The sequence below is a fragment of the Cotesia typhae genome, unplaced genomic scaffold, assembly GCF_013202065.1.
Source record: "Cotesia typhae breed Kobodo isofemale line unplaced genomic scaffold, CoteBio_Ctyphae contig_44, whole genome shotgun sequence".
NCBI lineage: Eukaryota > Metazoa > Arthropoda > Insecta > Hymenoptera > Braconidae > Cotesia > Cotesia typhae.
Window position 1 is genome coordinate 1,059,981 of NW_027423753.1, and position 23,907 is coordinate 1,083,887.

Consider the following 23,907-nt stretch of genomic DNA (forward strand, 5'->3'; position numbering starts at 1 on the left):
TTACAGTACTCTTAATTAATAAAAAAACTCATCGTTGTTTGCTAAAAAAAAAAAAATAAAGTTATTTTAAAAATTTTTTTACGCCAATCGGTAGTTTCTTGAGCCAAGAAAATTTCTTCTTGCTCCAAAATAACTTTTGTTTTTCTTAAATTTTTCTTGGCGCAAGAATTTTGTTTTTTCTGTGTAAAAATTATTATATATCTTCACTAAAATAAGCCTTAAATTAAAAAAAAATCGATTATGTTTTAATAAAATAAATTTATGACATAAAACATTGCTCAAAAAACTTACTAAATAAAAAAACTTAAGTCCATCTTGCGGAACTGAACTTGAAGAAATACATTAAAGAAGACGATAGCACTGCGCAGGAACAGTTTTATAATAAGTTAAGTTCTCAAAAGTTTCTCAAATAAAAATTACTGTCATTTTCCAATACTAAAAAAATAAATAAAGTGTTTCTGAATTTTTACATTATTTGCACAGTATTTAATTTAAAATTTCTTCTTTTGTCTCAAAACAAAAAATATTCAACACAATTGTAAATCAATGAAATAAATATAAATTATTATTGAAGTATAAACTTAGATGTTTGTTGAAGGAAGATTAAGTAGTGTTTGAAATCCAGAGCGCATCATGGACGCCATTGTTACGGGGTTTCTCGGAAGCTATTGCCTGCATATTATATTAATTATACAAAGCCATATAATTGAGTTAAATTGTTGTTTACATAATAGCTTTCCAATCCTCTGTTGCACTTATGAAAGTAAAGTTTACTTCGAAAGTTGCGCAAAATGCATTTCCCATTATTTTTACGTTATCCGTCAAACAAAACAGACATGGAAATATACACCCGTGTAAGTATTTAATTTAAAATACAAACAAATAATTTAATAATCAAAAAATCTAAAATAATTTAAGGACCAGCGAGAGTTGGACAACGGTGTAAAAGCGTTTGCTTGGATAAAATTTATGTCCAAGTGCATCGGAGTTTGGCCACTAAAGCCGAATTATCACCTCTCGAATTTAATTTTTTTGTATTTCACTTACGCAATGTTCACCGAGTACGTTAATTTATTTTTCTGCCTTCCGAATCTGAAGAAAGTTATCGGCAATCTCACAGAAACTCTGTCCTTTACGCATATTTACGTAGGTACAGTGATACTGAGAGTGTACATCAAGATTTTGGGGGAAGTAATGTCCGAGTCCTTGAAGGATTATCACGAACGCGCTTACAAAACTTCCGAGGAAGTTTACGAGCTCATGACTTTTATGAAAAAAGGAAAATTGTTCGTAAAGTGTGCGTCGATTTTCTCATTCTGGACCATCAGCTCTTGGTTCCTGCGGCCTATAACTTCGGGATTAGCTTCACCGCCGCGTAAGTTAGTCAGAGTATCATCTTGTGACTCCAAATAAATTTATCTCATTTCTTCTTTTTTTTTAGAAGGAAATTCTACATTCAATATCGCTGCGTATCCTTTGCCGTACAAATTTCACGTTTTTTATGAAATAAATAGTTACAGAACTTATGTGTTGACTTACATCTCATGGAGTCCCTTTGCTTTTATCGTCGGGTTCGGCCACGTTACATCAGGATGCTTCTTGATAATATTGACTTTTCACGTCAGCGAAAAACTCGCTGTTTTGGCTACGAGGATCGATGCTCTGAAATACAAGAATGAAGGCATCAGAAGAGAACTCAATGAAATTATTTTTGAGCATAGCAGATTACTCAAGTACGTACATCTGAGGTAAATATTTACAAGTGGGGTAAACCATTTTAATTTTCATTTTTTTAAATGAAATTAAATTTTTGATTTTACAAATAAATTTTTAGAAAATTTTAATATTCCTATTTTTTTTTTAATTGTTCATTTTTTTATGTATTTAAAAAAAAAATATATCAAAAAAATTAAAAAAAATAAGATAAAATAGAAATTTTATCCAAAAACATGAGATCCAAAAATTTTTCCAACTTTTAAAGGCAAAAAAATTTCTATTTTTTTCTTTCACGACATTTTTTATCATAAAAAAAATTTAAAAATATTAATTTGTCACCTAGTTATGGCCCAAAATGATGTTGACCCCAGTTATAAATAATTACATCTGATTATACATTAAAACTATTTGATTGGACTCAAAGTTTGTGTATTACAGAATGGGGGAGGGAATAAAACGTGCTTACGCTCCGTCGTTATTGATATATACTTTATGAACGGAAGTATATAGTTGACGTTTATTGGATACCAAATACTCGTTGTAAGTGAGCTCTGGATAAATAACTTGCAGTTTGTTGAAATGTTTCATTTTTCAGTCCTGGACTGTCAGAGACAACAAAAATTTGACCCCGTACTACATTTTTATCAGTACGGTTTATCTTGCCATGTGTGTTTTTTGTACGCTCAGTGAAAATCTAATAGCGCAAGTAATTATTTTTTAATACAGTAAATTGTACGTAGATAATTATAATTATTAATAAATACCTTTTATTTCTGAAGTCAAAAAAAGTTTCCAATGCATTTTGGTCAGTGGTACAACATGCCCCAAGATTGCGTCAAAGATATTATTTTTTGTATCAAGCGGTCACAAAAACCACTTTGTTTAACTGCTGGTTCATTTGTTACTCTTGGGAGCAGTACTCTAACTGATGTGAGATATTTATTTATTAAATATTAAAAATAAATAATCACTCGTCACAATATGAATATTTTGGAAGAGCACATATTATTGATTTCTTCTTTTCAATATTTTAGTTTTTAATAAATTAATTTTTTACAGATCACCAAAACAAGTATGGGATACTTGTCCGTCTTACGAAGTTTTATGGTTTCAGAACAATCTGCTTAATCTGAAAAAAAAAAAAAAAAAAAAAAAAAAAAAAAAAAATTAGACAAATTTTTCAAAATTATTTATTTGATTCAAGTAATTTTTTTTTCTGTGTAGTTGTAATTTTTTCATTATTACACCACGAATTTGTGTTTTGCACAAGCTCATTTATTATCTAAGATTTATAAACTATATGTAATTGTTTTAAAACAAGTTGGTGTTAATATTTAAAATTTTTATATGCAACACATTGTTATGTCGGTGACAATTTTTACTAAATGTCATTTTTATAACTTTAGCCAGTAAAAATAATTTTTACAGCTTATATATGTCACTAAAAACTTCGATAAATAAATAAAATATTTGTAAAAAATCAGAAAAGTCCATTTTTAAAATAATTATTATTAAAAAAATGCTTTAAAAAATTTTTTTTAATTTTCACACCGAATTTTTTAATTAAATTTTTTTTCCCAATAATTTAATTTTTAGAAAATTATAAAAAAATTTTTAACTTCAATATTATGAAGATTAGATGTTTATCCGAAGAAAACTATCGATGTATTGATACAAATATCTTAGTTTCGATCAAGTTTAATTCTTGGAACTATAGGGGGCATTACGGCAGCATTTATGAAGTAATTTTCTGCATTAAAAATTTATAATGCGATTGTAAACTAAAATTGTTGTTTGCAAAATAATTTTCTCATCCCTTCTCGCACTTAAAAGTAAAGTTTACCTCGGAAGTTGTGACAATATATTTGTCTCCACTTTTCTGGCGATAATCAAACGAACCAGCCATGGAATACAGTCGCGTAAGCAACTTTATTTTATTATTAATTTATAACAAGAAGAAATAACAAAATAAAAATTTAAGGACCAGCGTGACCTGAACAAGGGTGTCAAAGTGTTTACCTGGGCGCGAATAATGTCAAAATGCATCGGAGTGTGGCCATTAGAGCCAAATTATTATCTCTTCAACTTAAGTTTTTTATATTTTACGTACATTATGTTTACCGAGTACGTTAATTTATTTTATTGCCTTCCAAATTTGAAGAAAGTCGTCAACAACCTCACCGAATCTCTGGCTTTCACTCATATTTACGTTCGAACTTTGATGCTGAGAGTTCACATTAAAAAATTACGTGAAATTATTTCTGAATTTTTGAAGGATTATCATGTCAGTGCGTACAAAAATTCTGAAGAAGTTTATCTGTTTATGGGTTACATGAAGAAAGGTAAATTTTTTGTTAAATATGCTACGATTTTCGTCGCTATGACCGTCACTTCTTGGTTCATCCGTCCGATAACATCATCTTCAGTCCAAGCACCCCGTAAGTCATTCTAAAATTATCAATTATAATAAAAATAAATTTAACAGACATTTAATAATTTTTTGACACACAAATAATAGTAAAAAAAATTAGAAATAAAAATTAAATTTTCAAAATTAAAAATTCAATTTTTTTTTAAATAATTTTTTTATTAAATCAAAGTAATATAAACTATTAGTATTTATAAATTTTTTTTTCTACAGCATCAGACAATTCAACAATCCCAAAATTTACTTACGTCTTGCCTTACAAATTCCACGTTTTCTATCCAATCAACAGCTACCGCGCTTATGTTCTGACTTACATCTCGCATGGACCATTCGCTTTTATCAGCGGACTTGGCCACGTTACTTCAGGATGTTTTCTGATAATGCTTTCGTTTCACGTAAGCGGAAGGCTGGCAGTTTTGGCAACGAGGATCAACGCTCTGAAATACAGAAAAGAAGGATATAGAAAAGAACTTAATGAAATTATTTTTGAGCACAGCCGATTACTGAAGTGCGTAAATTTTAATATTATGCATTAAAACTTTTTTATTGTAGTTAAAGTTTTTACTTCGCAGTATGGGTGAGGGGATAAAAAAGGCGTATACTACGTCATTATTGATATACTTGATAAACGGAAGTATATTAATCTGCATTATTGGTTACCAAATATTGCTAGTAAGCAGTTTTGTAAATATTTTAGTGATAATTAATATACATTTAAATATTCTGATACTTTTAGATCTTCACTTTGGGGATCAAGAAAAATTTGACGCCTTTTTTTGTTTTTATAATGACGGTGTACCTTGTAATAACTATTTTTTGTATATTGAGTGAACATTTAATTGCAGAGGTTTGTTTTTTTTTATAAATTTGTTCAATTATATAAGACTATTTGTAAATTTTTAATAATATGATCTTCACTAAACGAACAAAAAAATTTTTCATTCCTGTTTCAAGTCAAAGAAAGTTTCAAATGCATTTTGGAATTGCCAGTGGTACAATATGGATCAAGATTGTACAAAAGATATTATTTTTTGCATCAAACGTTCACAAAAACCGCTCTGTCTTCAGGCTGGAGCTTTTTTTACCTTCGGTAACAAGACATTAACAGAAGTGAGCTTTTGAATAGCTTCACAACAATTTTAACTTTAATTTATAATCATTAACTTTGCTTTTTTAAGGTAACAAAGACGGCCATGGGCTACTTGAGTGTTCTAAGAAATTTTTTACTTGCAGAACAATCCTGAAAAGAAGAAAACTATAAATTAATGTTTATTTTCATACACTAAATAAATAAATGTTATTAATAAAGATATATTTTATCATCTAAGATTACCTTTTTTTTTAATTTTGTTTTTCATTTCTTCTCAGATAACAGAATTATCATTTTTATAATTTTTATTCATTCTAAAATCTTTAAATATTAAATCTAAATAACGCACCGCAAAAGAAGAAATATTGATTTAAAAAAAAAAAAAAAAAAAAAAATATCTAAAGATAACTAAAATATTCTTCCACAAATGCTACGTTATTACTTCCTAAGAGTAATGCTATATCAAACTGCCAATAATATCCCAGCTTAAAGCCCAAGTGAATTAAATTTCCATAAAAAATGTATAATGCGATTACAAACTGAAATTACATAAATTATTGTTTGCAAAACAGTTTTCTCATTCCCTCTCACACTTAAAAGTAAAGTTTACCTTGGAAGTTGTGACAATATATTTGTCTCCACTTTTCCGCTGGTAATCAAGCAAATCAGTCATGGAACTGCACAGTCGCGTAAGCAACTTCACTTTATTATTAGTTTATAACAAGAAGAAATAATAAAAAAAATTTCAGGATCAGCGTGACCTGGACAAGGGAGCCAGGGTGTTTAACTGGGTACGAATAATATCAAAATGCATCGGAGTGTGGCCATTAGAGCCTAATTATTATCTCTTTAACATATGTTTCGTGTACTTTACCTATATAATGATTACCGAGTTGATAAATTTATTCTACTGCCTTCCAAATCTCAAGAGAGTTATCAACAATCTCACAGAAAGTTTAGCGTTTACCCACATGTACGTGCGGACTTTGATGTTGAGGGTTCACATTAAAAAGTTGGGTGAAATTATTTCTGAATGTCTGAAGGATTATCACGTAAGTGCGTTTAGAAACTCTGACGAAGTTCAAGAATTTCTTATGTACGTCAAAAAAGGTAAATTTTTCGTGAAAGCTGCCGGTATTTTTGTCATTTCTACCGCAGCTTCGTGGTACATACGTCCCATAACTTCTCCATCGCCACCACGTGAGTTATTCTATAAAAAATTTATAAAGAATAAATTAATTTATTCATACTTTTTTTGGTTCCATGATTTTTGATCCTCCCGGACAAAATATCTTAAATAATTAAATTATCGACACACAAGCTCGCGGATATTTTTTTTTTGGGATATTTTGCCGGAGGATCAAGACACCTGTTACCAATTGCTTCATCAATTTTACAGAAAACAACGAAACAAGTTTTACATACGTGTTACCTTACAAATTCCATGTTTTTTATAAAATAAGCGACTATCGTACCTACGTTCTGACATACCTCTCCCATAGTCCATTCGTGGTGATCAGTGGTGTCGGTGCTGTTACTTCAGCATGGCTGTTAATCATACTATCATTTCACGTAACCGGAAAGCTCTCAGTTTTGGCGAGCAGGATCCACGCTTTGAAGTACAAAGGCGTGAGATTCAGAAGTGATCTCAATGAAATTATTTCGGAGCACTCTAGACTTTTGGCGTAGGTACTCATCAATTCTTCTTCCTCCACAGGATTTACTAATTAATTAAATTTAATTATCTAGAATGGGAAAAGGAATAAAAAGTTCTTACGCCATAGCGTTGTTAATTTACTTCATCAACGGCACGATACTGCTGACAATCATTGGCTACCAAATTCTTGTGGCAAGTATTAAAAATAAAAAATTTTCAATCATTGAAGTAATTTCTTCTTTGAGTATTTCTTCTTTTTTTTTTTTTTTTTTTTTTTTTTTTTTAGACGCTTATTTCGGGCGTGAGTCATAACTTGATGCCGTACTTTGTTTTTATATTGACTGTCTATTTAGTTATAAGCATCTTCTGCATCCTCAGTGAACATCTTTTAGCTCAGGTAAAATTTTTTATTTTTTATTTATTTATTTAATTTATTTTGTTTATCAAAATTGCTTTTTTCTCAGTGCAATAATGTTCGCGATGCATTTTGGACTTGCGGGTGGTATGACCACCCGAATTGCATGAAAGATATTGCATTTTGCATTAATCGGGGCCAAAAACCTTTGGGATTAACCGCCGGGAATTTTTTGACGTTCAGTAATAGCACTTTAACCGACGTCACAAAAACTGCGATGGGATATCTTTCTATTTTAAGGAACTTTTTGCTCAGCGAATGATTTTTAACTATTAAAATTAAATTGTTGAATATTGTTATAGTATAACTGAATAAAAGTTTATTATTAATATATATTTTTAGTTAATTTACTGCAATATCAAAAATTAATATAAATTTGTAAAATGTATTCACATTTAATTGATTCATGGATTGAAATTAAAGCCAGAGATACAGTGAAGCTTATTGGAACTGCGAATGGTGCGATATGCCGCTAGATTGTATAAAAGACATTACTTTTTGTATAATGCGATCCCAAAAGACACTCGGACTAACAGCTGGAGCGTTTGTGACTCTCAGCAATAGCACTTTGACTGATGTTACTAAAGCTGCCATGGGATATCTTTCTATTTTACGCAATTTCCTCACTGAATAATATTAAAAAAAAATATTTATTTAATATGATTGTAGTTTTGCTTAAATAATATATAAAATCATGTAGTTAAATTACTTCTTATTATTTATAATACTTAAGAAGAAATAAAAATACTTAAAAAAAAATACTTCAGATTATCTTCTGCAAAAAAAAGCACAAAGCCCAAATGTAAGTGGTTCGATTTACCATAAGTTCGCTAAAAAAAAAAAAATATACAGAATTATAAATATTTTAGGAACAACGAGAGCTGGACAATGGTGTTAAAGTGTTTTCGTGGGTCCGTTTGATATCCAAGGTAATCGGAATCTGGCCTTTGGATTCAAATTATTATCTTTACAACATTTGTATTACTTACTTCACTTACATTATGATCACCGAGTACATTGATCTGTACTTTTGCCTTCCTAATTTTAAAAAAGTAATCAATAATCTTACTGAGAGTCTTGCATTTACCCAAATGTATATTCGTGGAATAATGTTGAGGGTTCATATTGAAAAACTACAACGAATTACAGCAGAATCGGTTAAATATTACGATGTTAGCGCGTTCAAAAATCCTGATGAAGTTTATGAGTTTCTTTCTTACGTAAAAAGAGGTAAATTTTTTGTAAGAGCAGTAACTATTTTCATTCTTTCAACAACAACTTCGTGGTTTCTACGGCCAATAACTTCTTCAACACCTGCAACATCTATCATACCAGGTAAGTGATTAAACACTGAAAAAAGTAAACTGTAAAATTCACTCGGATTCCTTTGTTGGTGTCTCTTCAGGTGACCAATGAAATATCACCGAAGTTTACCTACATTCTGCCCTACAAATTCCATTTGTAAAATAAATGACCAGCGTACCTGGGCGTTGACTTAGATGTCTCATGCTCCATTTGCATACGTCAGTGTAATAAGTGCCATTACATCTGCCACCTTGTTGATTGCACTTTCGTTTCACGTCAGCCGAAGACTTGCGATTCTCACACGAAGAATCGATGCTTTGAAAAATTCCAACGAAAAACTTAGAACTGAAATAAATGAAATTATTTTTGAACATACGAGACTTTTAGAGTAAGAATTGGTGAATTATTTTTTTTGTTGGCTCTGAGTAAAAGGTTTAATTTATTTTAGTATGGGAGAAGAAATAAAAGTTTCTTATGCTGCTGCTTTGTTGGTTTATCTCGTAGTTGGTACCATTCAATTGTGCATTATTGGATACCATATCCTTGTGGTAAGTGCACATAACCTGAAAAATTAATTTTTGAATAATTACTTCATTTTTTATTTAATTTTTTATTACCAGTTAGTTTCTATGGGCAAACAGCACAGTTTGATGCCATTCTTTGTTTTTATAATTACCACTTATGGTCTGATCAGTATATATTGTATTCTCAGCGAAAATCTTTTTCTTCTTGCAGAGGTAAAATATTTTTTACATATAAATAACAATTATTATTTTTCTTAAATTATAAATTATAAATTTTTTAATTCTGAAATTCTGGCTCAAAAATAAATTTATTTGGAGATAATATTGCAAAATTTAGAACAAAAAATGCAGTGAGGCCTTTTGGTGCTGCCAGTGGTACGAAATGCCCCAAGATTGTGTCAAAGATATTGCCTATTGCATTATGCGCGCCCAAAAGCCACTTGGATTGACAGCTGGAGCTTTTGTTGTTTTTAGCAACAGTACTTTGACCGATGTCACCAAAACTTCAATGGGTTATCTTAGTATTTTAAGAAATTTTCTTAATGATTGATCAACATAACGCCAACATTGTTGTAGTAATTGTTTAAAATATATAATCGTTGCAGTTAAATTGTTTTTTTTTATTTCCCGCTAAAAAAATTAAAAAAATTTTTTTAACGAATCACAATAAAAAAAATGCTCTAAAAAATTATCATTAATAATTTTTACATGTGGAATTTTTTTATTAAATTTTTTTAATGATAAAAAACTTGACTCCTGTAACACCAATGATAAAAAAAAGCCCGCCATTTTTTGCCGGAGATATTTGAATTATAGTTCCAAAAACTCACTAGAGCGCGCGCGCGCGCATGTCAAATGTGTCTGTAGTTAAAAAATTTAACCTCAGTTCAAAGTTTGTTTACTAAACTAACAAAAAAAATTAAAATAAAACAAATCTATTTTTTTCAATGCATATTAATATATTTAATCCTTGTAAATATTATATATTATAACAAATATACTTTTGTCTGTATCATATATCTTTCTGGTAAGTAATAAATATTTATATTTTTTAAGCAATTTAAATTTTTACATGAAATTTAAATTTAAAAAAATTTTTCAGTGAAAGATTTTTAAAAATGTCTTCATCAGACAGTTCAGAAGAAGACGTATATGTAAACTCTGCTGCGCGTTACTTAGCCTTGAAGGCTAAGAGTAAAAAAAATTTTGGCGACACTGATGACAGTTTGCTGGATGATTCAATGGACATAGACTCGCCAAAAAAAAAAGAAGACAAAAAAAAAAAAAAGTCAAAAAGTGAAGAAAAAAAAGAACCGAGTCCTAAAAAATCAAGTTCTGCAGCTCCAATTCAGGATACGATTGTTGTCGATGACATTCCATCAAAACCAAACAGTCCAACGCCATTAATTGATCCGATAGTCATTATCGATGACACTCCAACTCCTAGGTTTGTTCTAAAGGTGTTAATTTTAGTACTGAAAAATTTTAAATTTATTAGAGCGATAATATTAATCATTTTTGTTTTTATAAGATCAATGCGCCGATCAGCAAAACGTTCTGGGCCAGTTACAAGATCAAGAGCCAGAAATAGTTTTGAACCAGAGCTGCCGATTCAACCAGTAATCATATAATTAATACAAGTAAACTTACTTATTTTATTTATATAAATTAATATTTTTTTTTTTTTTTTTTTAAGGACTTGCCTGCTATTGTATTAGACCCAGATGATTCATGTCCGTCGATTAATGATAGTATTGTAAGCCCATTTTCTGTCCGAAAAAATAATTATTATGATGACATAATATTCAATGAGGTTCAGGATGATGAATCATCTATTGAAGTTAAAATTCGATGGACATCTCGAGATGTTAAGCGATTTCAACTCGGCAAAGTATTTTTTTTTATTCTTCATAAAAATTTAAAAATATTTTAATAATTAAAAAATTTCAGGATGAAAACTTTTCCAAAATTTTTGAATATTTTGCTAACTTCGCCAAAGTGTCAGAGAGTCAAATATTGATAACTCGTGGGGATGATATTATCATGCCTTCAGATACTCCATCGTCAATAAATTTAAAAATAATCAATATTCTTGGTAAAAACTATGAAGATTTATTTATTTTAAAAACACCACTACTATTCATAAATTAAAACTTTCAGAAGGTGGGATCATAGACAAAAACATGGCGGATAACGTAGCTAGCGAGAAGGTAGCAGAGCCCGTCTGTAAAATAAAAATCCAAACTGGAGCCAAAAAAGGTCTTTCTTTCGACCTGAAACCCACCGAGCCTTTCCAAAAATTGTTCGAGTACTGCGCGGAGCAAAATAACGTCAGCGTGTCCAAAGTAAAATGTTTCTTCGACGGCGACGTAATTGAGCCGAGTGATACTCCAGAGGCCTTGGACATGGAAGATCAAGCTTGTATCGACCTCAAAATAATTACATAATTTCTGTTTTTATTTATTTATTTTTCAATTTGCATTTTAAATATTTTAATACACAAAATCACAAATTTTTCCTACCACGGCTGAGTTTTATACAAGTATTTATATTTTTTACTGAGTAATAAATTTGAAGTGAAATAAAATATTTTTTGCTTCAGTAATTTTCATTAATAATTATTTTTAATTAATTAAACTGGGTGCTTTGAGGTGTGCAATTTATTAAAATAATTTCAAGTTATTGTTTCGTTAATTTTAAACAAACAATTAAAATTTTTTTAATTATAAATTTTATTTTATTAAATCTTAGGAAGAAATATACAATTTTTTAATTAATAATTAATTATACACAAAGTAGAAATTTCCAAGCGCTCGGTACATTATTATAGTTCTCAGCATCAGTTACTAGATGGCGCCTCGCAAAAAATTGGAATAAAAGCGGAACAAGCTCTGAAACAAAAGAAGAAATGCCCAACATATTCTTCTCTGGATTTTATTCAAAATAAATATTAAAAAATCAAACAATAAATTTTATATCATCTGTTTCCAAAGGTGAGTTTTATTTCAAATATCAAGTGAACTATAAGCAAACTTTTATACGCCATGTTTTTTTTTATTTAAAAACTTAAAATACAAATTCATGTTTCAAGCTATTTTAAATTTGCAGGCTTTGAAGCAGAACAAAACAATAGCAAAAAGTTTCTTCCAGAGGTAGAGTATTTTTATTTAATTTAAAATATTCCTGGAAAGAGACAATTTCTGGTAAAAAACAAAGAAGAAATAAGACAATTGCTAAAGTTTGTATAAAATTTATTTAAAGCAAACATTCGAGTTTTATTTTAAATCTTTGTGAGGGACAAAAAACTCAAGACCACCTGGGGTGGCTATAGTTGCGGTATGTAAATTTTAGTTTGTGTTTTGAGCAACCATTGATCTTCTATTTTAATCTTTAAAGGCAAAAAAAATTCACCTGGCTCTATAGACGTCGAGAAGTAAAAATAATAGCAAGGAACTTTTGTTTTATTTTATCTTCCTGGAAGGTGGGGCAAAAAAGCGGCTAGAAGATAATTGCTTTAAAGTTTTATTGAAAACAAACGTATCGAGGGAAGAAAAATAAAACACAAGGCTATAGACCGCAGCAAAAAATATAATTGTCATGTGGATTTTATTTTAAATAAAAGTTTGCAGAGATGAAAAAAAAGCGGCTATAGATAATTACAGTTCCTTGAATTTATATTTCACAATAGGAATGAAATAAACTTTTTACAGGGGGAAGAATATAAAGTTTTGTATTTTTTTTTTAAACTTATATTTATATAATTGCAGGAGAGAAAGAGAGTGGTGTTCACGTTTGAGCTTGCAGGGCGGAGCTCCGCGATTCTATCGGCAACCTTCCTCTGAAGTTGATCTAGCAGCGAACATGGGCAAGAAGTTCAAGCTTCAAGTAAGACTTGGAATTATTTTGACTCTTCGTGGTTGCTAGTTAGTAACAGTTGATTAATAATACATTAAATTACAAGTGAATAATTATTTTTTTAGGATTCATGCTAAATATTACGCCCACACAGTTGTGAAAATTTATTTTGTGCTTTAGTGTAATATGTTAAATTTTTATTTGAAAATATTTTAGTCAATTTAATAATTTACTTCTTTAATTATTATTTTGCACAAATGTTGAATATCTAATTTCTTTTTATAATTTTCATTTTACAAATATTGAAGAAAGTTTAAAAACATCTAAATATTTTGTAGATTTTTAATAATTAAATTATTGTGAATAATTGCTTAAATAATAGAAAAATAATTACAAATGCAAATTTTTTTAAATATTTAAAAATAATAAATTCTTTTAGGTCATCATTTAATCTATTTCTTCTTTCAGTTGATGATGTGAATATATTTCTTCTTTCAGCCATTTACTGAATGGAATAGTTTTAAGTGATTATTTTGTAATTAATACTTTTGTTTTCTAGAAATAAAAAAAAATTTTTGTTTTAATCAGCTTTTTACAGGTTAAATTATTTTTAAACAAAGAAGAAATCAATTTTGCTATAGAAGAACTTTTATGAAAAATACTTACAACGTTATTGATCAACATCAATTAAATGAACTTAATATAATGGAAGTATTAATTAATTCTTCAATAATCATGAAGAAATTTTTTGAAAAAATATTTTCCTACAGGAATGACAAGTCTTTAAAAGAAAATAGAATAATTTATGAATTTGAAATTAAAAAAAATATTTTTTTTTTTTATTGCAATTGATTTGTAATAAAAATTAATTCCACGTGTGAAAATTAATAAAAATTACAAGTCAAAATTTTATTGTAATTGATTTATTAAAATTTTTAAAATTGACAGCTGACCGCTAACTTCAGTATTATAAATTGACAGCTAACAGCTGGCTTCATTTTCCATTTTCGCGATTTTTCGCGCCCCCTGTCGTCAGTTATTTTAAAGCTTCTGATCAATTGTTTACGTCACAATGACTGTTCTGTTGGTTATGGAGACTGGAATTTATAACGAATAGTGCTCCATAGGCGACTGCTTGAACATGAGTATAAAAAAAAAGATAACAAACTTAAAAACATCAACTTGATGGTCTATAAATTTTCGTATATACTGTGATTGATATATAATTGATAACAGTGTTTAAAACGAAGTATGACAAAAATACTCCAAGTTCATCGGTTGTCTGTTATCTATTGAACTCGAATAAAAATGTTTAACGTATCTACAATATACTATTCACACGCTCTTGTGTATCACCCATAATAATTTCAATGCACCTCATGCTATTTAAATTTGATTACGTACCTTCCACATATCAGCTTTTCAAAAGCCATGGATTTAAAATGAAAAAGGTCAGTAAATAAAAATTATCCACGCGGAAAAATCAATGGTCTGTATATAAATGTGTGGTTAAATTTAAATTTTGACACCACGTTCTGGTAGAAGTCCACGAGTCTCTGAATAAACCTCGTGATTAATTAGAGAAAACAAAAATGCATTCATCCAGTAACATTGGTCCGGATTATATTAGTCTGAATATCAATGATTTTGATATTAATTCTCGCATAACATCCAAAAGCCTCTGGAGGGTAAGCTATTTATATTTATTTTTTAGAAATAAAAATTTTATTTATAGACAATAATTCGTTTTCTTTTTTTTGACAGCAATGGAACCAGCTATCACGGTTTCAACGGAACATATTTTATATTTTATTTGGAACAGTATTAATTTTAACGTTTTATTTTTTATCTGGTAGTACGAATTCAAATATAGATTATGAAAAATTAAATTTAGTTAAAGGAACTTCTAATGCAGCAAAGGTAAATCTTCAATTTATGTAATTTTATGTGACACTAAAATAGCAGACGTCTGTGAGTTATTTTAGACGGGCTGAAAATTTCACTGAAAAAAAATTGCTAAAAATATGTACGCTATTTTTTTTTTTTTTTTTTTTTTTTTTTTTTTTTAAATATATATATATATATAAATATCTTATTAAAAAATTTTTTTCAGCAAAACTTGATGTTTTTTTTATCAATCATGATTTTTTCATCAGAAAAATTTTTAGAATTATGAAAATTGACTTTACATATAAATTATTCTCCGAATTTGCTATTTTATATCACAGTTCTGTCTATTTATCTGTGATGAATATTGATAAATTTAATCACATGTTATTTATTCTTAATTAATTAATAATAGCTGGAAGAGTTAGTCCTAGTAGACACTGGAGTCCACGCAGAACAGGTCGGTAATGCCGAGACGGGAGATCATGATGACAATGTAGATCACCTCGATCACGTAGAGAAAGAAAAAGCAGTAGACGCCCAAGTGATAGAGGAGCCTGAATTCCAGCCAGAAATAAATCAGCTGGATGATGACCAGATCGGAGAGCCCCCACAGCCAAAGCCGAACGTGGTAAAATTCAGTGGTCCTCAAAATGACCGGCAAAAAGCTGTCGTTAAAGCTTTCAAGCACTCTTGGGACGGCTATGTTAAATATGCATGGGGGCATGACAATATAAAACCGATCTCTCGGGGTTATCACGAGTGGTTCGGTCTAGGGCTCACTATCGTTGATTCTCTCGACACTATGTACATGATGGGTTTGAATGAAGGTAAATTATTAATGATTGATGATTCAATTATGGTATATCAACAATTAATAAAATTTGTTTTTATGTTAATGCAAAAAAAAATTTTTTTTTCTCCAAAAATTAAAAATTTCCCCCATTGAATTAATTATATAAATTTATTAAATTCCAGATTTTACAAAAGCTCGAGCGTGGGTCTCAGAAAATCTAAAATTTGACCTGAACCGCGACGTAAACCTCTTCGAAGTAACAATCCGCGTTCTCGGTGGTCTCTTAGCAATTTATCATTTATCCGGAGACAAGCTATTCCTCCACAAAGCAACGGACCTCGGGGACCGTATGATGCCAGCGTTTTCCACGAGCTCTGGAGTGCCTTACTCCGACGTGAACTTGGGCACAAAAAGCGCTCACAGCCCCAAGTGGGGGCCAGACAGCAGCACAAGCGAGGTGACGTCAATCCAATTAGAGTTCCGCGACCTGAGTCGCAGCACGGGTCAGCCGCGGTTTGAAGCAGCTGCTGCTAAGGTTTCCGAACACATACACAACCTGGAGAAGTACGACGGCCTGGTGCCGATCTTCATAAACGCCAACACCGGGCTGTTCAGGAAACACGCGACAATAACTTTGGGAGCTCGCGGAGACAGCTACTACGAGTATTTACTCAAGCAGTGGCTGCAAACAGGCAAGACGATTGATTATTTAAAAGAAGATTACCTCCTGGGTATCTCAGGAACGCAAAAACACTTGTGCAAACGCACTGCCAAAAACAAATACCTGTTCATAGCGGAGCTAGTGGGCGTTTCTAAGGACATGAAGCCCAAAATGGACCACTTGACTTGCTACCTGCCAGGCACTTTGGCTCTGGGGACTCACCACGGCCTCACTGAGGAGCACATGGCTCTTGCTAAGGAGCTCACGGCCACTTGCTATCAAACTTACGCAACCCAGCCGACCTTCCTGGCTCCTGAGATCACCTACTTCAATGTTCAAGGCCTCAATGAAGATGATAATCAACTGGACATGTATGTCAAGAGCACAGATGCGCACAATTTGCTCAGACCTGAATTTATTGAGAGCCTTTATTATATGTGGTACTTTACCGGAAACAAAACTTACCAGGATTGGGGCTGGCAGATATTCCAAGCGTTTGAAAATTTCACTAAAGTCGAGAATGGATACACCAGCATTGGCAATGTTCGCAATCCTCAGAACACTAGGCCGAGAGACATGACCGAGAGCTTCTGGTATGCTGAGACTCTTAAATATTTATACTTGCTATTTGATGACACCAGGCAGCTCATTGACCTTGACAGGTGGATCTTTAATTCGGAGGGACATCCACTGCCCATTTATGAAATTTAATAATGACTGAATTGAGTTTTTTTTTATGTGACTTAAAAATTTTTTTTGGCAATTGTAAAATAGAAATTTTTGGGGAATTTATTCAACTGAGAAGAAATTAAGTTGAATTTTTAATGCCAGTTTTGGTGGTGATACTGGAGTTAGCTGACAAATATTTTTTTTTATTATAAAATTACAATAAAAAAATTATTATTAAATTTTTCTAATAATAATTCAATTTCTATAAAATTATAAAAAAATTTCTGTCAGTTTTCTTCAGTGTCTTTTTTTAGTGACTTATTTTTTTTAGTTTGAAACATTCCATGTTTTATAAATCACTGGTTTTGGTAGAACGGAAGACGTAATATTTTTTAAATTAATTGAAATAGTTTTAATACAAAAAAAAAAAAATTAATTGTTGAATGTCTGCTATTTTTTAGTATCATCTTCAATTAAATCACTGGTTTAAGCCAAAAGTCTTTTTGGCATTACATTGCAATTTGTGTAGAAAACTCTAGTCTTTTTACAAACATATTAATATATCCAGAGTTAAAAAATATGATAATAATAGTAATAATTAATGATATTGATAAATTTAATTTATATATTATAAATATTAACAATCTGACTTCCGAAGAACGCACTTTAATATTTTAAACGGCATTTTACACTATAATTATTTAAAAATGACGAATTGTAAACTTTTTTATATAAGGATTTAAATAAGTAAATATTATTTGTACAGAATAGAGTATTGCGTAATTTAATAGGAATTATGTAAAAAATTATAAACAATTGTAAATTGTTTTTAATTTATAACGACTATTGATTTATCAATCAATAGTCTTTTTGTAAAATTATTAATTAATTAAACTGTATTTAATTAAATAAATAAATATTGAATATAAAAAATTAATTGATTTTTTTTTTTAATCAATCAGTCGATAAATAATTAAATTTTATTGATTTCTTTTTCAAAAATCTTGGAAAAAAATTTCTTGCGCGGTTCAGAATAATATTTTCAAAAAATCCCGCTTTCAGAAAATTGGCGCTGTCAGTCATTTTTTACGCCGCCATTAAAACCAGCCTTTAACTATCTCCAGTTTTTAAGCCAGCTGTTTATTGAAAATCTTCTGTCAAATATCAATGACAAAAATTACACCCATCGACAATTGAAAAATATCTTCTAATGTCAAAAATAATAATCAAATCTATTAATTAATTAATTTACAAACAATGAAGTATAAATTAATATTCATTATTTCACTGACTTACATTTCAGTGGTAGTGTGTCAGGTTAGTTATTTGACCTTTTTTATTTAATTATTAATTAGTAATTGTTGTAATTTTTAAGACATTTAAATTTAGTATTTTATTAACAAATGAATTAATTTAGGCGAAATCTTACGATGACAAAAGATGCAAATGTATATGTCCAAGTATTTCTTCTGTGATCAACACGACAACACCATCGAATCCAACAAATAAACGTATGAATTTCATAGGAAATGTTTCTCCATCTGATTGGTAATTGTCAATTTTTTTTTTTTTTTTTTTTTTGGAATGTTTAATAATTTTTTTTTTTTTTTTTAGCAATTGTGACGGAGTTGTACTCCCAAAAATTAAAGATCAGCTGAATGGACAAGAACTTATTTTTTGCCCACGGTGTGAATGTAAATATGAAAATCGTAATACAACAATCATTAAGGTATTTATTTTTTTATATTAAAAAATTTTTTTAATTAATTAAATTATTTTTAAAAAATTACATTTTTAATTAAAAAAATTTTTCCATAAAAAAAACTTATAAAAATTTTTTAATTATTTTCTAAATTTATTTTTATTATTATTTATGACTTTTTCTTTTTTTAATTTTCATGAAAATTAAATTAACCGACATTTGAAAATTTTTATAATTTATTTTATTGAATAATAATTTTTAAAAAATTAAAAATCTATTTTTTTTTTTTTTTTTTGAAAAATAAGGACTAAAAAATTATTTTAACAAATTAGTAATTTTTTAAATAAATTTTTCGTGTAATAATTTATTTGTTAAAAAAATTCTAAAAATAATTTGGTATTTATAACAACAATATTAAACACAATTTTTCCAGATAGTTGTTATTATAGTAATATGGGTAATATCATTACTTGTCATCTACATGCTGTTCTTAATCTGTCTTGAGCCGTTATTAAACAAACGTCTGCGTAAAAGTAACAGTGGAGGTGGCTATGAAGAGCATACAAATGAAGACGTAAGAAATCCTCTTATATTAAATTAAATAAAATTTAATTTGAATTTAAATTTAAATTTAAATTACTGAAAAAAAAAAAAAAAAAAAAATTGACAGGACGAAACAATAGCGTCCAACGCTGCGGGTACTTCTCACGCCATGGGAGTTCGAGGGAACGTGTTAAACCGCGTAGGTCACCAACAGGACAAATGGAAGCGACAAGTTCGCGAGCAGCGTCGCAATATTTACGACAGACACACTATGCTGAATTGAGCTGAAAAGTTAAAATTATTAATATTGAATTGTATAAAAAAATTACCTTAAGTTGTTACTATGGATTAATTATAATTATAATTATAATAAGTGATAAAGATTTATAATTAGATCAGACATATTTTTTTTAATGATTAAATATTTTGATTTACATAAAAGAGATAGACACACTTAAATTTTTATTCAATAGAAATCTAGTCGTGACAAATATTTGGTGCATGGTCAGATCTGTCAACGAGTACACAAGCACACAATTTAAATATGCTTTTATTATTGCAAATAAACTGTAAAGTCACATTAATTATTCAATTAAATAAATAAAATTAATGTTTTTTTTTAATTATTAAATAATTGATGAATTATTGAATTTTGTTCTTTGGAAGAAATTTTAGTTTATGCAGCGACCGACTGAAAAGAAAACATTTTTTATTAATTTAAGATTAAAAAAATTTTTTTTATTTTGGTAATTAATTCAACAGACATCTGACAGTTTTTAAAATTTTTCTGATAATTAAATTGCATTGTATTTTCTTAAATATGAACGTTTTTTAAAATATAAGCTCATTTCGATGTTACACTCATCAAGAGCTTTCATTTGAGTACCCACATGCATTTTTATATTTTTTTCATATATACATGTATATAAATATATAAAATATATGAAAAATTGATGTGGGTACTCAAATGAAAGGTCTCGATGAGTGTAATATCGGGGTGAGCTTATATCTTAAAAAATGTCAGTAGTTGACAAGATACAAGGTCATTTCTTAATTACGTCTAGATTTAGTTTATCAAAAAAAAATTAAAAAAATGTCAAGTGTCAGTTAATTTAATTGTAATAAAAAATTACCTTAGCCATGTCGACTCCAGCTAGAGTTTTAACTAATTCAGGAACACGCGTAACAATATTAAGAACTTCTTCAGTAAGCTTTTCAGCTCCAATGCTTCCAGAGCCATTAGAAACCATTGTGATTTTTTTTGCTTGAGATAAAGGGGCAGCTACTTCAGCAGCGACCTTGGGTAGAGTTTCAAGCATCATGTCGACCATAGCAGCATGCCCGTATTCATTCCAAGCAGCGGCTTTTTTGGCCATCTGACTAGCCTCGGCCTTGGCCTTAGCTTCAATAGCAAAAGCTTCAGCCTCTCCGCGAATCCTGATCGCTTCAGACTCAGCCTCGGCCTCCATTACGAGTCTCAATTTATTGGCCTCGGCCATTTTCTCAAGGCGGTATTTCTCCGCGTCAGCTGGACGTTTTACTGTCGCGTCTAACTCGCGCTCACGGCGCACCATTTCTTGAGCTTGCACAGCAATTTCTTGACCACGCTCGATAACTTTAACCTGCATTTGTTCTTCCATGATCCGCTGCTTCGTCTTGGCTGCTTGGAGCTCAAACGCCATTTCTGCCTCTGCTTTCTGAAGAATATAAAAGTTTGAAATTTTTTTTAACATTTCTTCTTTATTTAAAAGAAGAAATATATTTTTTTTACCTTTGTTTGAACTTCGACATCATAAGCTGCTTTCTTCAATTCAAAGTCTCGCTGTGCTTTAGCAATTTCAGTGTTGTTGAGAAAACGCGAGGCCATGCGTTGTTCTTCAGCAATAGCTTCACGCATTTGCGCATCTCTTCGCGCTTCAGCTTCTCCAATTCGCGCATCGCGCTTTACTTCTGCTGTTCGTGCCATACCGAGGGCTTTTAAATAACCCTAAAAACATCAAATTTTAAATAAATAAAATATATATTAAAAAAAAATTAATTAAAGCTATTCTTAGACTGTATATTCTTCTTTAATAATTTTTATGACTTTTAAAAATATTTTTTTTTTAATTTTAGGCAACAATTGTAAAAATTTTTTATGTAATCATTGCAAAAATAATATTTTTAATTAATTGCAAGTCTATTTTATTAGAAATAATTGAAATTTTGTTAAGAAGTTTCATTAGACATCAAAATGGCGGTATGATTCAAAATGGCGGGTCTTTAACTTAGAAAACTAACTTCAGCACATTCGAATGGCTGTTGGTAAGAATGGAATTTTTTTAATAATTTTTGGTGGGAAAATTTAAATTGTAAAAAATATGTAAATAGTGAAAATTGAAGTAATAATATTTTTAAAAAATAAACTAGTGCAAAAAAAAAATCTTTTCTTTGAATTGACATGAAGAAATTAAAAAAAATAAATAAAAAATGCAATTTTTTAGGACAAATTTGTTTGTTAAATAAAATTAAAAATGGCCAAGTGAGTGTTAGCTTTAATGTCATTGAAAAATATTAAAAAAAAAAAAAAAAAATAGAGATTACTGTCTAAGAACGCTCTTATATTAATACACACGGTGAAAAAAATAAATTTTTATAAAACAGCATTATTCTAATAAAAATTCTAAACTAAAAAAAATTGTATTAATTGCTAATTAATTCTAATTGCAAATTAACGCATAAAAATGGTTAGATTTGATAATGATAATAAAAACAATAAAAATAAGAGAGAAGTCATGCATTAACATACCTTAGCCCCCTGTAAGTAAAGAAAACAAATAAAAATCAATTCAATATCATAATTATCTATATTAAAATATTAATCAATAGTCAATTAATAATAGTAATAATAAAAGCATCAACTAATGAGCTCATAACAATCTAAGGGTGATGACTTTAAAACTATGGGTTGGTATGTTAAAAAAATCAATACTCATGCCTCTCTCAGTAAATGGAAATTATGTCTAATCATTTACTAGATAAGATAATTGGTAAATAAATAAATAAATAAATATATAAGAGAAAAGACTGTAGGTTTATTATTTTAGATCTAATCACCTCTTCGTCGCGAATATCTTTCAGAGTGTATGACACCACGGTGATTCCCATGTTGACGAGGTCGCTACTCGCGACTTCGAATACTTCTTTGCTGAATTTCTTACGGTCTTTATAAATTTCTTCCACTGTCATGCTGCCCATTATTGCACGCTGATGGCCCTCAAGTGTTACCAGGGCGATGTTGTGAATTTCGTCTTCGTTTTTTCCGAGAAATTGTTCGCAAGCTGTTGATAACATTTCTTCATTTTGTCCTTGGATTTTCACCTAAAAAATTTTTTTTAATCTCCTAATAATATATCAACTAGTATCAATAATAATAATAACAATAATTAAAAAAAAAAAAATTTTTTTACTTATAATTTTTATTGATTTTAGTATCATAATTTTTTTTTTTATCTAGATTGTACTTCTCATTGATTTTTCGCTAATTAACCCCTTGGGCATAATAATAATAATTATTATTATTCTTAATTAATTTTTTATGATACTAAAATAAAAATAAATTAGTTGTCAATTTTAAAAATTTTTTTAACAAATTAATTACAATAAAAAAATGCTTCTAAAAATTTTTACTTGTAATTTTTATTAATTTTCACATGTGAAACTTTTTAATAATTTAATTGCTCCAAAATTAAAAAAAAAATTTTTAACATTTGTAAATTTCAGTGTTATTAAATATGCACAAAGTTGCAATGAATAAAAATCTTTAAACTCAGAATCAAGATAAAATAAAATGACATGCAATCTTTAGGTATTAAATTAAAAAAAAAAAAAAACGTACTAAAAATCTCTTGATACGTTAATAAAAAATAAAAATAAAATAAATTACCTGTGCAATCCCAGTAACTGAAATAGGTACACCTTGACAAGTGTAAACAGTAGGACTCTCAACTTGTAGTGTCATAGTATTTAATGAAATTCTAAAAAATAAACAAACAAAATTATATAACTCGGAAGCCTGACAGCTGCAATAATGATGATGATAATAATAACAATTGAATAATTACTTTTGTACTTGTTGAACAACCGGCCACACGAATACTCTCCCTCCAGGTACCAGCAGCGGTTTTCCATAACAGCATCCTGAAAGAATAAAAGTAAATAAACAAACCCAAGGTCACAAAAATAAATCCCTGATTTATCTTTTAGGTTATAAAAGCATTAAATGACAGGTCAATCAATTTAAATGAATTAAATGGAGGTTTAAGTGGGAGAATAAATTACCTGAAACAACAAGAGCCTCGTTGGGACCACAAGTAACAAACCCACAACTCATATTTATTTTGGTCGGCTTACCACGCCCGTAATTACGCTCGCGAATTGTGAATAGTATTTATATTTAAATTTAATCAAAATATATTTATTTATTTTTAGTAGCAAATATATATATATATATATATATATATATATATATATATATATATATATATATATATATATATATATATATATATATATAATTAAAGAAAAATATAATTCGAGAGTCTAGACGCTGTATTGCGCTGTTCTACTGACGCACTAACACCAACAATCCGAATGCCGACACTACACTCCACATCTACG

The 23,907-nt window shown here is 29.3% G+C and overlaps 5 protein-coding genes and 2 pseudogenes across 6 annotated transcripts; 6 read left to right on the forward strand and 1 right to left on the reverse strand.

Annotated features, from left to right (window-relative positions):
- Nucleotides 1-836: 836 nt before the first annotated feature.
- LOC141528840 (putative odorant receptor 92a) lies at nt 837-2,844 on the forward strand (annotated as a pseudogene).
- Nucleotides 2,845-3,620: 776 nt separating this feature from the next.
- Nucleotides 3,621-9,685, forward strand: LOC141528841 (uncharacterized; annotated as a pseudogene).
- Nucleotides 5,906-7,568, forward strand: LOC141528752 (odorant receptor 4-like). Its single transcript, XM_074244964.1, has 6 exons — nt 5,906-5,923; nt 5,984-6,434; nt 6,634-6,919; nt 6,984-7,083; nt 7,178-7,288; nt 7,356-7,568. Exons 1-6 carry the CDS (start codon nt 5,906-5,908, stop codon nt 7,566-7,568), a joined length of 1,179 nt encoding a protein of 392 aa, XP_074101065.1.
- A 330-nt stretch (nt 9,686-10,015) lies between the features above and the next one.
- On the forward strand, nt 10,016-11,724 carry Rad60 (DNA repair protein Rad60). The gene is made up of 6 exons (XM_074244880.1): nt 10,016-10,162; nt 10,238-10,582; nt 10,667-10,754; nt 10,832-11,026; nt 11,086-11,230; nt 11,296-11,724. Exons 2-6 carry the CDS (start codon nt 10,254-10,256, stop codon nt 11,580-11,582), a joined length of 1,044 nt encoding a protein of 347 aa, XP_074100981.1. The 5' UTR covers nt 10,016-10,162; nt 10,238-10,253; the 3' UTR covers nt 11,583-11,724.
- A 2,351-nt stretch (nt 11,725-14,075) lies between these two features.
- On the forward strand, nt 14,076-17,545 carry Alpha-man-ib (alpha-Mannosidase class I b). Of its 2 annotated transcripts, XM_074244599.1 has the most exons (5): nt 14,076-14,441; nt 14,533-14,678; nt 14,755-14,910; nt 15,293-15,707; nt 15,856-17,545. In XM_074244599.1, exons 2-5 carry the CDS (start codon nt 14,583-14,585, stop codon nt 17,043-17,045), a joined length of 1,857 nt encoding a protein of 618 aa, XP_074100700.1. In that variant the 5' UTR covers nt 14,076-14,441; nt 14,533-14,582; the 3' UTR covers nt 17,046-17,545. The 2 variants fall into 2 exon arrangements, with proteins under 2 accessions (XP_074100700.1, XP_074100699.1); XM_074244598.1 differs by having other exon boundaries at nt 14,076-14,678.
- A 588-nt stretch (nt 17,546-18,133) lies between these two features.
- On the forward strand, nt 18,134-19,648 carry LOC141528607 (uncharacterized protein CG1161). Its single transcript, XM_074244750.1, has 5 exons — nt 18,134-18,320; nt 18,421-18,551; nt 18,618-18,732; nt 19,139-19,279; nt 19,376-19,648. The coding sequence occupies exons 1-5, from the start codon at nt 18,261-18,263 to the stop codon at nt 19,529-19,531; spliced, it is 603 nt and encodes a 200-aa protein (XP_074100851.1). The 5' UTR covers nt 18,134-18,260; the 3' UTR covers nt 19,532-19,648.
- Nucleotides 19,632-23,720, reverse strand: Flo1 (flotillin-1). The gene is made up of 7 exons (XM_074244747.1): nt 23,569-23,720; nt 23,352-23,427; nt 23,174-23,264; nt 22,345-22,608; nt 21,020-21,235; nt 20,382-20,945; nt 19,632-19,939 (listed from the first exon to the last, which is right to left on the reverse strand). Exons 1-7 carry the CDS (start codon nt 23,618-23,620, stop codon nt 19,925-19,927), a joined length of 1,278 nt encoding a protein of 425 aa, XP_074100848.1. The 5' UTR covers nt 23,621-23,720; the 3' UTR covers nt 19,632-19,924.
- Between the last annotated feature and the right edge of the window lie 187 nt (nt 23,721-23,907).